The sequence below is a fragment of the Hemitrygon akajei genome, chromosome 27, assembly GCF_048418815.1.
Source record: "Hemitrygon akajei chromosome 27, sHemAka1.3, whole genome shotgun sequence".
In the NCBI taxonomy this organism is placed as follows: domain Eukaryota; kingdom Metazoa; phylum Chordata; class Chondrichthyes; order Myliobatiformes; family Dasyatidae; genus Hemitrygon; species Hemitrygon akajei.
Genome location: NC_133150.1, coordinates 30,617,063 through 30,632,572, shown reverse-complemented (window position 1 = coordinate 30,632,572; position 15,510 = coordinate 30,617,063). Strand labels below are relative to the sequence as shown.

The 15,510-nt window shown below is 42.2% G+C and overlaps 1 protein-coding gene across 1 annotated transcript in view; it reads right to left on the bottom strand.

Annotated features, from left to right (window-relative positions):
- Window positions 1–15,510, bottom strand: part of phtf1 (putative homeodomain transcription factor 1) — a 32,785-nt gene that overhangs the window by 806 nt on the left and 16,469 nt on the right. Inside the window, exons 10-17 of the mRNA XM_073030557.1 lie at window positions 13,698–13,904; window positions 10,868–10,996; window positions 10,185–10,457; window positions 8,798–8,929; window positions 8,163–8,249; window positions 2,426–2,581; window positions 967–1,062; window positions 87–212 (exon numbers count right to left, since the gene is read on the bottom strand). Of these exons, the coding sequence (XP_072886658.1) occupies window positions 87–212; window positions 967–1,062; window positions 2,426–2,581; window positions 8,163–8,249; window positions 8,798–8,929; window positions 10,185–10,457; window positions 10,868–10,996; window positions 13,698–13,904 (1,206 nt within the window). The remainder of the gene's footprint in view (window positions 1–86; window positions 213–966; window positions 1,063–2,425; window positions 2,582–8,162; window positions 8,250–8,797; window positions 8,930–10,184; window positions 10,458–10,867; window positions 10,997–13,697; window positions 13,905–15,510) is intronic.

Here is a 15,510-nt window from a genome sequence, read left to right as displayed (position 1 = left end):
AATGTTAAAGGTGGAACTTTGACCTGTTATAATGAAAGATCAGGTGAGAAAGAAAATTTGTGATTTGCATATCCATTGTTACTCACCCTTAGATTAAAACCCAGCAAATCACTGATCACTCCAGAGACAGCAGACAGAATGACAACCCGGGTAATGTTATACAGCAGTGGATTTGTGGTCAGTCCATAGAGTCTGAAAGGGGAGTCCAGCTCCTATAGGGTAAAGCATGATGGTGTGTTAGCTATAGTGTAGAGTTACCAAGCCCCACTCTTAATTATGTAAAGCTTTGGTATTGCTGCTACTTTTTCATAACTTCAAGACTATATATGCAAACACGAGGAAATCTGCAGATGCTGGAAATTTAAGCAACCACACGCAAAATGCTGGTGGAACGCAGCAGGCCAGGCAGCACCTATAGGAAGAAGTACAGTCGACGTTTCGGGCTGAGACCCTTCGTCAGGACTAACTGAAAGAGATAGTAAGAGATTTTATATATTATATAAGACTGTATATGCCTTATTTTTAGTGACTTTTCTGAATTACTTACAGGATATTTATTAGGCTTAACAGGAACTACGATTGTTCAATAGTCCATTGCAGTTGTCAAATGACCGGACTCTACTCTCAAGCACTTGCCTTTAAGTTAAAAGATATGCCTTTTTTTTGCTGCCTATATCATGCTGGCTTCTGTTCCCCTTTTAACCTAAGACAGTGGGGTAAGAGAACAGATTTCTCTAAAATTGACAATTGCTGCAGCATTTTGCACAATGCATGCATGGCAAGTCTATTAGAAATCCACCAGAAGGACTATTATATTTTATAATTATATCCTGGGAAAATAGTTTCTGACAAATCAATCAGCACAAAGAGGGAAGTCCTTTGTGTCAATAAGTAATAAGGCTCATAAGTAATAAGATTGCTCAGCAGAACAGATTACATATGACTGACAATATTTAAGCTGCTCACCTTCAGTAATTTTGTGGCAAGTTTCAACACATTGTTGACAAGGGTAAGCTGTTCCTTTTTATTGGGTTTGGTTTCCATTTTAAGGTATAGATTGATCTATTGAAATAAAAGCAGATAATAATGTCACAATCCACAAGCCCTAATAATCGGCTGCTTTCATTTCGCACAAGAATTAAAACAAATTTGTAAAATTGATCTTAGAACATAAGACGTTGGAGCAGAATTGGGCCCTTCTTACATATCCGGTCTGCTCTGCCATTCCAGCACGGCTGATTAATTATCCCTGTCAATCACTGTCTCCTAAGGGCTTCTATAGACATGTTAAGAGTAAAAGGATTGCAAGGGAGATCAGAATGGTAATATATGCAAGGAGCCAAATGAGAGGGGGGAGATCTTAAATATATTTTTTGCATCTGTATTTACTCGGGAGTTGGACATGGTTTATAGAAGTGAGGCTGAGGAGCTGTTTCCTGCCTTGAGGGAAATTAGGGTAGATAAGTCTCAAGGGCATGACGAGGCGTTTCCTCAGGCCCTGCAGGAGGCAAGTGCAGAACTTGCACGGACCCGAGCTGAGATATTTAAATCATCCTTAGTGACAGATTGAGGTATGAGAATTGGAGAGAGCTAATGTTCTGCTGTTTTTTTTTAAAAAAAGCTCTAAAAACAAACCAGGAAATTATAAGCCAGTGAGCCTGATATCAGTAGTGGACAATTATTGGTAGATATTCTAAGGGACCAGATGTATGAGTATTTGGATAGCCACGGACCAATTAGGGATTTTCAGTATGGCTTTGTGGATGGCAGTTTTTCCAAGGAAGTTGCCAGGAAAGTTGAAGGCCAGGCAGTGGATGTTGTTTACATAGACTTTAGCAAGGTTGCCAAGGTCCCACATGGCAATGTACTCCATAATTTGGAGTACTGTGTGCAGTTTTTGTCACATGCCTATAGGAAAGAGTAGAGAAAATTCACAAGGATGTTGCTGCGACTGGAGGACTTGAGTTATAAGGAAATATCTAATAGGTTAAAATTTTATTCCCTAGAATAGAAGATTGAGAGGAGATTTAATAGAATAATATAAAATTGAGGGTACAGATAGGGTGAATGTAAACAGGTTCCCCCCCCCCCATTAAGGATGACAATTAGAGGTCACGGATTAAGCGTGAAAGGGAAACAGGAAGGGGAACTTCACCCAAAAGGTGGTGAGTGTGGAAGGACTGCCAGCGCAAGTGGTGGGTGTGATTTCAATGTTTGAGAAGTTTGGACAGCTACGTGGCTAAGAGGGGTATGGTCTGGGTGCAGGTCGATGGGTCTAGGTAGTTTAAATGGTTTTGTAAGGACTAGATGGGCTGCGGGCCTATTTCTGTGCTCTAATTCTTTGACTCTGAAGTGAGTGTCCAGGGAAACTGACATCCCAATAACTTTTGGTATTGGTTTTGGTAATGTAAAGGTAGGCACGCACCTGTTCTGTGAGCAAGATGGAAATATTGTTGTATTTTCTACTGACTTCTGACCCCAACGTAACTAGCCTCAGCAGGAAAACAGCCAGTGATGCCTCCCAGATGAGGAGCTCCCAGTTATACAAAGAATCCAAGAAGCTGCTGTGTCCATGAAGGATCTGAGCGTTTGGGGGGGGGGGGGGGGGGAGAGAAAAGGAACCGATGTGAAAGGATTATCCTCACATAACCAGTGACACAACAAAGCCAGTTTCTTTCAACATAATCATAGCAAATCCTCTTTTCCCTCTACTAAAAATTTGTTCTATATTTGTAACCTTCATAGCCACACAAATCCTCAAAACAGTAAAGACATGTTAGAAATGAAATTAAAAATTAACAAATGTGATACAACCAGAATCTACTTTTAGTGATACTGCTTGAAGGGCAAATACAAGCCTCTGGATTCCTAGAGAATTCCCTGTTCTTTGAAATACTATTTTGGGAATACCCACATGAAATTAAAGCAGAGAATGCTTAGGATTTAATATTTCACTTTAGTTCCAGTGGAATACTGACATCATGGTATTGGTTTGGATTGTGGGCTGCAGGGCAGGATTAGAACTTCAACCAAGACCTAATAACATTATAAATGTTAAGCTTTGACTTTCTATTCACTATTATTTTAATCACTAAGCAAAAGCAAAGAGAAAGCTGTCGTGTCTTACTGATAAACAAGAGAAAATCTGAGCAACAGACACAAAATGCTGGAGGAACTCAGCAGGCCAGGCAGCATCTATGGATAAAAAGTACAGCCGATGTTTCAGGCTGAAACCCTTCAGAAGGACTAGAGACAAAAAGCTGAGGAGTAGATTTGAATGGTGGGGGAGGGGGAAGAGAGAGAAATGCCAGGTGATAGGTGAAACTTGGAGGGGATGGATGAAGCAAAGAGCTAGGCAGTTGATTGGTGAAAGAGACGGAAAGCCATGGAAGAAAGAAAAAAAAGCAGGGGTGGGGAGAGAGAAAGAGACAATAGACAGAAGTAGACCATTCGGCCCTTCGAGCCTGCACCGCCATTTTGAGATCATGGCTGATCAATTCCTTATCAATACCCGGTTCCTGCCTTGTCCCCATATCCCTTGATTCCCCTATCCATAAGATACCTATCTAGCTCCTTCTTGAAAGCATCCAGAGAATTGGCCTCCACTACCTTCCGAGGCAGTGCATTCCAGACCCCCACAACTCTCTGGGAGAAGTTTTTCCTTAACTCTGTCCTAAATGACCTACCCCTTATTCTCAAACCATGCCCTCTGGTACTGGACTCTCCCAGCATCTGGAACATATTTCCTGCCTCTATCTTGTCCAATCCCTTAATAATCTTATATCTTTCAATCAGATCCCCTCTCAATCTCCTTAATTCCAGCGTGTACAAGCCCAGTCTCTCTAACCTCTCTGCGTAAGACAGTCCAGACATCCCAGGAATTAACCTCGTGAATCTACGCTGCACTTCCTCTACAGCCAGGATGTCCTTCCTTAACCCTGGAGACCAAAACTGTACACAATACTCCAGGTGTGGTCTCACCAGGGCTCTGTACAAATGCAAGAGGATTTCCTTGCTCTTGTACTCAATTCCCTTTGTAATAAAGGCCAACATTCCATTAGCCTTCTTCACTGCCTGCTGCACTTGCTCATTCACCTTCAGTGACTGATGAACAAGGACTCCGAGATCTCTTTGTATTTCTCCCTTACCCAACTCTACACCGTTCAGATAATAATCTGCCTTCCTGTTCTTACTCCCAAAGTGGATAACCTCACACTTAGTCACATTAAACGTCATCTGCCAAGTATCTGCCCACTCACCCTGAATTCTCCTAACATCCTCATCACATGTCACACTGCCACCCAGCTTAGTATCATCAGCAAATTTGCTGATGTTATTTTCTATGCCTTCATCCAAATCGTTAACGTAAATGGTAAACAGCTGTGGTCCCAATACCGAGCCCTGTGGCACCCCACTGGTCACCACGTGCCATTCCGAGAAACATCCATTCACCGCTACCCCTTGCTTTCTGTCTGCCAACCAGTTTTCTATCCATGTCAATGCCTTCCCCCCGATGCCCTGAGCTTTGATTTTACCCACCAATCTCCTATGTGGGACCTTATCAAATGCCTTCTGAAAATCGAGGTATCCACTGGATCTCCCCCGTCTAACTTCTTGGTTACATCCTCGAAAAACTCCAACAGATTAGTCAAGCATGATTTACCCTTGGTAAATCCATGCTGGCTCGGCCCAATCCCATCACTGATATCTAGATATGCCACTATTTCATCCTTAATAATGGACTCTAGCATCTTTCCCACCACCGATGTCAGGCTGACAGGTCGATAGTTCTCTGTTTTCTCCCTCCCGCCTTTCTTAAAAAGTGGGATAACATTAGCCATTCTCCAATCCTCAGGAACGGATCCTGAATCTAAGGAACATTGGAAAATGATTACCAATGCATCCGCAATTTCCAGATGCAGACCATCTGGACCTGGGGATTTGTCAGCCTTCAGTCTTCTCATCACCGTTTCCTTCTGAATGTCAATCTGTTTCATTTCCTCTGTTACCCTATGTCCTTGGCCCATCCATACATCATCTGGGAGATTGCTCGTGTCTTCCTTAGTGAATACAGATCTAAAGTACTCATTAAATTCTTCTGCCATTTCTCTGTTTCCCATAACAATTTCACCCAATTCATTCTTCAAGGGCCCAACATTGTTCTTAACTATCTTCTTTCTCTTCACATACCTAAAAAAGCTTTTGCTATCTTCCTTTATATTCCTGGCTAGCTTGTGTTCGTACCTCATTTTTTCTCCCCGTATTGTCTTTAGTTAAGTTCTGTTGTTTCTTAAAAACTTCCCAATCATCTGTCCTCCCACTCACCTTAGCTCTGTCATATTTCCTTTTTTTTTTAAATGCTATGCAGTTTCTGACTTCCTTTGTCAACCACTGAGGCCCCTTTCCCCTCTTTGAATCCTTCCTTCTCTGGGGGATGAACTGATAGATGATAGTGGATTTCAGGAGACATCACCCCGCTATGTCTCCCCTCACAGTCCTCAGCAGCCCTGTGTCCACCGTGGAGAACTTCAGGTTCCTGGGAACCACCATCTCTCAGGATCTGATGTGGGAGCAGAACATCAGCTCCATCCTGAAGAAGGCCCAGCAGCGGATGTATTTCCTGCGGCTCTTGAGGAAATACGGTCTGCCTCAGGAATTGCTGCTGCAGTTCTACACTGCAGTCACTGAGTCTGTCCTGTGCACCTCCATCATTGTGTGGTTTGGAGCCGCCACCAAGCAGGATAGAACCAGACTACAGCGCACAGTGAGGACTGCCGAGCGCATCATTGGAGCCTCCCTGCCCTCTATTGTGGACCTGTACTCTTCCAGGTTGAAGAAGAGGGCGGGGAACATCATAAAGGACTCCTCGCATCCTGCGCACGGACTGTTTGATCTGCTTCCGTCTGGTAGGCGCTTCAGATCCCTCCAGACTAAGACTAATAGGCATTGGAGAAGTTTTTTCCTTACTGCGGTCACTTTGCTGAACAGTTAACTGCCGGTTAACTGTCGGCTAACTATTACTTGGATTGCACTACCTGTATGTATAATCTATATTTTCATTTATATTTATCATTATTATTGTTATGAGCAGAGAGACAACATCTGTCGGAAGTAAATTCCTTGTATGCGCATAGGTACTTGGCGTTAAAGTCTGATTTTGCACCTTGTGCATTATTCCCAAGAATACCTGCCATTGCTGTTCCACTGTCTTTTCTGCTAGGCTATCCGTCCAGTCAACTTTGGCCAGCTCCTCCCTCATGGCTCCATAGTTTCCTCTGTTCATCTGCAACACTGACACCTCCGAGCTGCCCTTATCCTTCTCAAATTGCAGATAAAAGCTTATCATATTGTGATCACTACCTCCTAATGGCTCCTTTACTGCGAGATCGCTTATCAAATCCTGTTCATAACATAACACTAAATCCAGAATAGTCTTGTCCCTGGTCGGCTCTCGTACAAGCTGTTCCAAGAATGCATCCCGTAGGCACTCTACAAACTCCCTATACTGTGGTCCAGCACCAACCTGATTCTCCCAGTTCACCTGCATGTTGAAATCCCCCATAACTACTGCGACATTACCTTTGCCACATGCCAATGTTAACTCCCTATTCAACTTGCACCCAATATCCATGCTACTGTTTGGTGGCCTGTAGACAACACCCATTTGGGTCCTTTTGCCCTTACTGTTCCTCAGTTCTATCCACACAGACCCTACTTCTCCTGACCCTATGTCCCCCCTTGCAAAGGACTGGATGGATATATTGGAATGGGAAGCAGAATTAAAATGGGTGGCCACCGGGAGATCCCACTTGTTTTGGCAGACAAAGCGACAGTTTGGCAGACAAACTGTTCCTCAGTTCTATCCACACAGACCCTACTTCTCCTGACCCTATGTCCCCCCTTGCAAAGGACTGGATGGATATATTGGAATGGGAAGCAGAATTAAAATGGGTGGCCACCGGGAGATCCCACTTGTTTTGGCAGACAAAGCGGCCTCCCAATCTACATCGAATCTCACCGATTATACAAGAGGCCATACCAGGAGCACCATACAGGTTGGTTGTATATAACCCCAACAGATTCACAGGTGAAATATCGCCTCACTTGGAAGGACGGTCTGGGACTCTGAATGGTAGAGGTGGATAAGGTGTAGGGGCAGGTATAGCAGCAGTTCCATTTGCAAGGAGGGAGAATGGACAAGGGCAGTCGTTAGGGAGCGATCCCTGTGGAAAGCAGAAGGTGGGGGGGGGAGGGGTGGGAGGGAAAGATGTGTTTGGTGCTGGGATCCAGTTGGAGGTAGCAGAAGGTTCGGAGAATTATGTGGAGGCTGCTAGGGGAGGACAAGAGGAACCCTATCCCTGGTATTGTGGTAAGAGCAGATGTGTGTGGAAGTAGAGAGATGTGGTTGAGGGCAGAGATGAAGGTGGAGGAAGGGAAGCCCCTTTAAAAAAGGTCATCACCTTCATTCTAGAATGAAAAGCCTCATCCTGAAAGCAGATGCAGTGGAGACAGAGAAATTAAGAGAAGGCCATGGTGTTTCTATAGCAGGGTTGGACGAGGTATAATCCAATAGACATTGGTGGATAAGCTGTCTCCAGCACAGAGACAGTGAAATTGAGAAAGGGAAAAGAAGTGTCGGAAATGGACCAGCTGAATTTGATGGCAGGGTGGAAGTTGGAGGCAATGTGCATGAACATAGATTTCTCAAGTTTCCAGTAATGCCTCCCCTCCCCCAGCCTCTTGTCCCTCTCTCATGTTTTCTCCATGCACGCCCATTGCCTCCCTCCAGTGCTCCTCTCCCCACCCCTGCACTTTCTTCCATGGCCTGTCTCTTTCACCAATCAGCTTCCTAGCTCCTTGCTTCATCCCTCCCCAAGTTTCAGCTATCACCTGGTGTTTCTCTCCCCCCTCTCCCCAGCTTTCAAATCTACTCCTCAGCATTTTTTCTCCAGTCCTGTCAATGGGTTCTGGCCTGAAATGTCGACTGTACTTTTTTCCATAGATGCTGCCTGGTCTGCTGAGTTCCTCCAACATTTTCTGTCTTGTTGATACATGACAGAGAGGTTCAAGTTACATAAGAACTGATACTGATGAGTCATATTAGAAATTCAGTGCCCTTTCTCCCAACCGCAAGCTCATTTAAGGCATTTTCCAAGTCTTACCTGAGCACAGCAGACAAAAGCAATGGACAAAGTAAGTAAAAATGCTGACGAAACAATCACATCAACTGATCGCTGAGGGCCCCGCCTCTGTGAATGAGAAACAAAAACAATAGGAAGTGAAAAAGAGCCGAGAGAAAGTTATCACTAGACAGAGTAGGCTGTATAGTGAATAAAATACAGAGATAGAACGGATCAGTATTTTATGACTTGAAAGGCAATGAATTACAAAATGATAATTTTCAGAATTGGGTTCTAAATGAGTACCAAATTTTAAACCCTGTGCTGATGATTCAATCTTTTCACTCAGACAAAAACAGTTTTGCTCCTTGACCAGTGAGCAAAACTGAATAATAATGATACATATTGCATAATTTCTCAAGTTCAAAGATTCAAAAGAATGTATAAATTGTACACCATGAATTTTCACTTGTTTGGTGAATTTTAATGATCTTTGCTGGAGGAAGCCTGCTAAAATTGTTCTCTAACCATATTCATATGCTAGCAGTTTAAAGAAGACCATTAACCATTATGTACCATTAAGTACATAAACCAACCTCCATTATAAGCAGTCACTTTGATCACAGCTCCTTAAATTCACTTCCTGTGCTACATTATTCCATGGTCATTGCACTTACCTTTAGGTATGAGCGAAGTGACAACCACATCTTAATATTCTGCACCTTTTTCAGCCTGAAATGAGGAATCTCAGACTTGCGAGCCTTCCTAGCTGATGTCAGGTGACTGAACAGCTTGGCGAACAGCAAGCGCTGTGCAGAAATAAACAAAGGTTTACCCAGTTTGCATAGAATGTACATTGTCAAATGGGAGTTTAACTTGACAAAACCTTTGCTTTCCAATGAAGTAAAAGGTTATTAGTAGACCCCTGTTATACTGGAAATACAGCTGTATTCTACTTAACCAAGACTTAGAATGGATGCTGTCTTACTCTATGTGATATAATTTAGATAGGAAAATATCAGGGCAAATCAGCACAGGGACAGACCCTTCAAGCCCACGATGTCTCTGCCAAAAACAAGGGGCTGTAATTACAGAAGTTACCAATAAATACAACAGAAGTAAGGAAACATTTCTTCAGATGGCAGCATTTATTAACAAAGTGCAGACACTTTCAAAAGAAAATGTACAGGAAACAAAATGGACTAAGAAGCATGTAGAGTGCACTTACTAGAAAGAACCACTACCGCTGAATGGCCAGCCTACACTGAATATATTCTCTGGAACCCAGTAAACTAGACATTTCAATGATTAGAATTCTAATGGTAAATCTACTTGATGAAAAATTGAAACATTGTTTGTAGTAATAGCAACCACAAAGATGTTGGAAAGCTGGGTGGAGCAATAGAGGGAGAGGCAGAAAGGCAGTGAAGTAAGAAATACCAGAATCTCAAATTTTAAAGAGACAAACATAATTACATTCAGTGTGATGCTTGATAATATACACACATCTTGTTATGATCTATTAGAAAGGATTTTACACAACAGACATTTGGACCAAGGAACAGATACTGATGTTACAACATGCATTCATTTAGGGACACAATTTTCTAGAGTATTATCAAAGAAGACCTAATAACATGCCTCTACAAAAGGAGATCGGTTATGAGGAAATGATCACAAATGTACAACTTCTATTCGGCACTTTCAGAGATAACAGTCAATGGACAATGGTGGAGCACTTAAAATTACAGGGTATCAACTTGCCCAAAATGATCGTCTGAATCAGGTTACAGAGGTAGAAGGATTAGAAAATGGGGATTAAAATACTAAAGAGAAGCACTGTAGGTCAGTGAAACCATGGAAGAGAGAATGACACGAATGAAATATGGGCAACGTTCTCAGACATTAGAAAACAGGAAGCCAGCCAGGAAAATACTCGTTTAGCCTGAACAATCAGCAGTCTGGATTAACAGGATGGGTGAGAATTCTAGTGGATGACTAGAGTAAGGGGAGAGTTGTATGATGCTCTGGCCAACAGGTAAGAGAAACCGCACTGTTGCTCACCTGCTTGTATGTTCTCTCTGCCACACAAAGAATGAAGAAAAACATCCACATCAGACAGAACCGCTCCAAAATGTTAATCAGCACTAAGACAACGAGAGGCCCATCAGGCTTCCCACCGCAACTGATGGTCAGTAACTCAGAGAGGGAGGAGGAAGCTAACTGGTCCAGGTTCTTCTGCTGGAAAAGGCGAAATGCAAATGGTAGCAAGGTGAGGACAGATGTCACCACGTATCCCAGGATCCGGTAACCATTATGCTGCTCAAATGTATTCGCCTGTTGGTAGAATGTATAAAATATAAATAGAATACTAAAAATCACTGGACTCCAGCCAGAAATAATAAATGTGGTGCGCAACACAGTGAGAAAGGATAGCATTCAGTAAATATAATATGTGAAGGTCCCTCAAAAGTCTATAGTTTAGCCAAAGTATCTCAACTCCCAATTAATCTAAGCTATCCCATCTTTATCAGCACCCTATCCACAGCCCTTTGCACCACAGCAATCCCACATTAATCCCAAACTTTCCACAGCATTTTTGGCATGCCACTCTAAAACAGAGACACCTTGTTCGGGAATCTCCCATCCACAACTACCCTATGATCCACTGTCTCGAGTCAGTCCCAGAGAGAAATTAGACTCCCAAGTCATAATCAACATTCCACATATTCTCTCCAGAAACATACCCGCTTCATGATCATTCCACTGATCTCCAGTACAGACATATCAAATTTTTTGCATTCGTTTCCTTCCCATATAATGGCGCTGACTCTGTCTGAACTCTGGCTGCTGCTGTACAACCAGTGCAGGTGGTTCTGAAATTACAAAGCAAATAAAGTTTAATTTCAAATTATAAACCAACAGTGACTGAAATCTAGCAAAATCATCCCTTAAATGAGGAAAGCCAAAAGCTCAGGTCTATAGGATTGCAGATGTTTGAGAGGAGGGGGAAAGGGTAGGGTAGGGAAAGGCTTAAAAATTAGAGTGAGGATTTAATGCTGCAGCCGCACTAGAAGTTATTATGAGTCAGACCCATTGATACTACAAGCAGAAGTGCTTTTTTTCCCTTTCTGGAAGGAACTCATTACTCAGCAGGGATGACATAACAATTCTGAGAATATACACTTAGGTGAAAAAGTTGGGTGGTCACTCATTCATGCACACACCTAACGGTAACTAGCGTATGACAAGGATGCTCGTTCAGAATTCTCTGCCAGTGTCTTCTAGACAGTGCATTTAAGTTGAACATCCCCAGAGTATTGAACAAAGCAGTGGTTTCTATGTATTCCAGTTTAAGCTCTCAATCCCTTTCTCATACACATTAGTGGAGATTACTTTTAAGTATTTTTGAAGAGATTGGATTACCCATGAACATATCGTTGTAGGATGAGAGTTCTTTACATTCTATTCCATAAACCTTCTCATTCAATGGATCATCCTTCACAACTTCCACCACCTTTAATAAGATTCCACCATCAGGCACATTTCCTCCCCTTTCAGCATTTCAAAGGGAACATTCCCACCATGACTCCTGGTCTGCTTTTCAATTTTCAATAATGACTCTATTACTCACAGTACTTTCTGAATTTTTTTTTAAGATACTTAATCTTTTTTTTTTTAAAACTTTGATTCCCACCATCAAAGACCCAATCAGTCCTTCAAGTAATCCACTTGCATTTCTCCTGATCTAGCAGATAGCATTTAGTATGCGCGGTACAATTTTCTTTACCTTGGAGAAATCAAACATATATTGGGTGACCACTTTGTAGAGCTCCCTCAGTCAGTCCACAAAGGGAACCCCAAGCCTTCACTTTAATCCTCCTTCCCACTCTTAACATGTCTGTAGCCTCCTGCATTGTTATACTGAGGTCCAATTTAATCTGGAAGACCAGCAGCTCACCTACCATCTGGGCACATTGGACCCTTCACGACTCGATGCCAAATTCAACAATTTTAGATTTTAAAAAAACATAGAAGAGTACAGCACAGGAACAGGCCATTCAGCCCACAATATTGTGCTGAACCAGGAAAAAAGGAAATCAAAAACACCCAAACATTAATCCCTCCTACCTACATCATGTCCGTAACCCTCCATCTTCCTTACAGCCATGTGTCTATCCAAACTTCTTTTAAAAGCCTCTAATGTATTTGCCTCTACCACAATACCAGGGAGCACATTCAAGGCATCCAAAAACTTACCCCTCACATCCCCCTTGAACCTACCCCCTCTAACCTTCAATGCATGCCCTCTGGCATTAGACATTTAAATCCTGGGAAACAGATACTCTGTCCACTCCAAATATGCTTCTCATAATCTTGTAAACCTCTATCAGATCTCCCCTCAGCTCCAACACTCCAGAGCAAACAACCCAAGTTTATCCAGCCTCTCATCATTGCACGTGCCCTCTAAACCAGGCACCCTCTCTAAAGCCTCAACATCCTTCCTATAGCGGAGCAACCAGAACTGTATGCAATACTCCCGATGTGGCCTAACCACAGTTTTATAAAGTTAAAATATAATGCCCTAACTTTTGAAATCAATGCTTCGACTAATAAAAGCAAGTATTCTATAAGCCTTCTTAACAACCTTAATCGACCTGTGTAGCCACTTTCAAGGAGCTATGAACTTGGTTCCCAAGATCTCTTCGCTCAGCAACACTGTTAAGGACCTTGCCCTTACAGTGTACTGTCTCCTTGTAATTGCCCTACTGAGGCGCAACCCCTTAGATCACTTGCAGATATGGGCTGAGAAACGGCAGATGGAATTTAACCCAGGTAAATATATTCTTTGCCAATCTTCTACACTATCCACAACTCCACCAATCTTGGTACTTTTTCCTGTTTGTATCAGATCTGGGCAGTTCTTTTAATCAAATGTTAGGTTTCTAAAGATAAAGCTTAGCTTTATTTATCGCATGTGCACTGAAACACAGTGAAATGCTTTGATTGCATCAAGTCACAACTCACTAACCCTAACTGTACATTTGAAATGTGGGAGGAAACTGGAGCACCCAGATAAAATCCATGCAGTCACAGGAAGAAGGTACACATTTCTTACAGACAGTGGTGGAAATCGAACCTCGATTGGTTATTGCTGGCTTTCTAATTGTGCTATGGTTTGTCCTCCGCTGTCTTGGACTACAACTCAGTTTATCCTGTCCACAGATGCACCTTGACCTGAGCATTTCTAACATTTTACTCCTTTAACATGTCTCTTTTTGTTTCATCATTAATCTATTAACCAAACAGATTCATAAACATTGGATCAGCCTGGTAATCCTGGTCTCACCCCATCAAATATCCCCTCTGTCCCATCCATCCGTCCTTCACCCTCTGCAACTTAAAAACCAAGTTATTTTCTCACTTTACTAGTTCTGCTGAAGAATTTTCAACCCAAATTCTTCACTTTCCACAAATGTTGTCTGATTTTCTCAGTGTCCCCAACGTTTCTGATTTTAATTACAGAAATGAAAATTATAGTTGCTCTTGAACAACGTTAAAAACAGCCACACCCACCTGTTCATCTTTGGACTCTTTCTTCTGCAGAGACACTCTCTGCACACTATCACACTCACTCTCACTACTGTAGGAGGAATGGCATCGAGGCCCATTTAGGAGATCATCCCATAGCATATCCTCAGTCTCTGACCCATGCCGACTGCTCTCAGAGTCCTGACGGGAATTACTGCAGCTCAAGGAGCTGAAGCTCATGTAGGAATTATCCTGTAAATAAAGACAGAAGAAAAATGTAACATGTACACTGCTCACATTTATTGTCAGTTCAGCACAATAACCAGAAGTAGAACTAGATACTCCTTCAGTTACCCGTAACTTAATCCTAAACAAGTTGTTGGATCTTTTCTCTTGAATATGAATCAATATCATGATCAATTTGTCCAAAAAAATCCTGCCTTGATTAAAAATAACAACATTAAAACATGCCTTTCATAGTACTGATTTAATGATAAGTAGAAGCCAAAGAGAACCTGCCTTTTCTATTCTGCATGAGAAGAGCAGGAAACTAATGCTGAGAAGTACTGGGGTGGGTCAAGGCAGACTTGGTTTAAGTAAATGGTTCTGTTTTGTATAGCTCCCTGAAAGAGTCATCTAAATGAAGGAATATTGAGAAAGATCTTAGCCTGGAATCTAATAGTTCAAAAAAATTTAAAATTTAATCAAATATGCATGGCCAACTCTGATACTTCTACTTCACATGAGAGTAATTTCATCTATCAAACTTGGCTATTATCAGGCTACCCCTTGTGAAATAAAGCCATTTGCCTCAGAGTTTCAAATTCCAACCACAACCTGGGGAATTTCCAATCATATTCTATTCTGTGTTTCCATATTCCTCAGTGAATTGCAAGCAGAAACAAAGAAAACCTACAGCACAATACAGGCCCTTCGGCCCACAATGTTGTGCTGAACATATACTTACTTTAGATATTACGTAGAGTTACCCATAGCCCTCTATTTTTCTAAGCTCCACGTACCTATCCAAAAGTCTCTTAAAAGACCCTATCGTACCTGCCTCTACCACTGTTGCCAGCAGCCCATTCCATGCACTCACCACTCTCTGCGTAAAAAAAACTTACCCCTGATATCTCCTCTATACCTACTACCAAGCACCTTAAAACTGTGCCCTCTCATGTTAGCCATTTCAGCCTGGGGAAAAAAGCCTCTGACTATCCACACGATCAATGCCTCTCATCATCTTATACACCTATCAACATAAGCAAGTAATCAACGTATTCTTGACAGATCTTTGTAAAGGAACCAATACTAATTTTATCTCATCAAATGTTACAAGTCTCTATTATGACCATCTCACAAAAGAGTTCCAACCTACTTATCATTCTTACACATCCTTTCTGATCAAAATTTTTGTTCAGAAGCCACACCTCCACCCAACTCCATCCACTTGGTTTTACCCAGACTTTGGGAGACCATCATGGAGTAATTTCCAGAATGCTCACTCCCACCCTCTTTCAATGTATACACTGAGAAAGACAAACTCAAACAGTGTCAGCTAGCCCAGTCTTGGTCTAATAGCAGACACTTGGATAGGCCCGTGAAGGAATGTTGCAGCTATATAAAACTGTGGTTAGACCACACTTGGAAGTATCCCGTTTTGTTCTGATTAGATAATGTGTAAACTTTAGAAGGTGCAGAGGAGATTTACCAGAATGCTGCCCAAACTAAAGGGCGTTATCTTATGAGCACAGGTTGAGTGAGATAGGGCTCTTCGTTTTCATTTGAAGGAGGACGAGATAGAGGTGCACAAGATGATGAGAGGCATGGATCGAGTGGATAGCCTGGAGGCTTTATC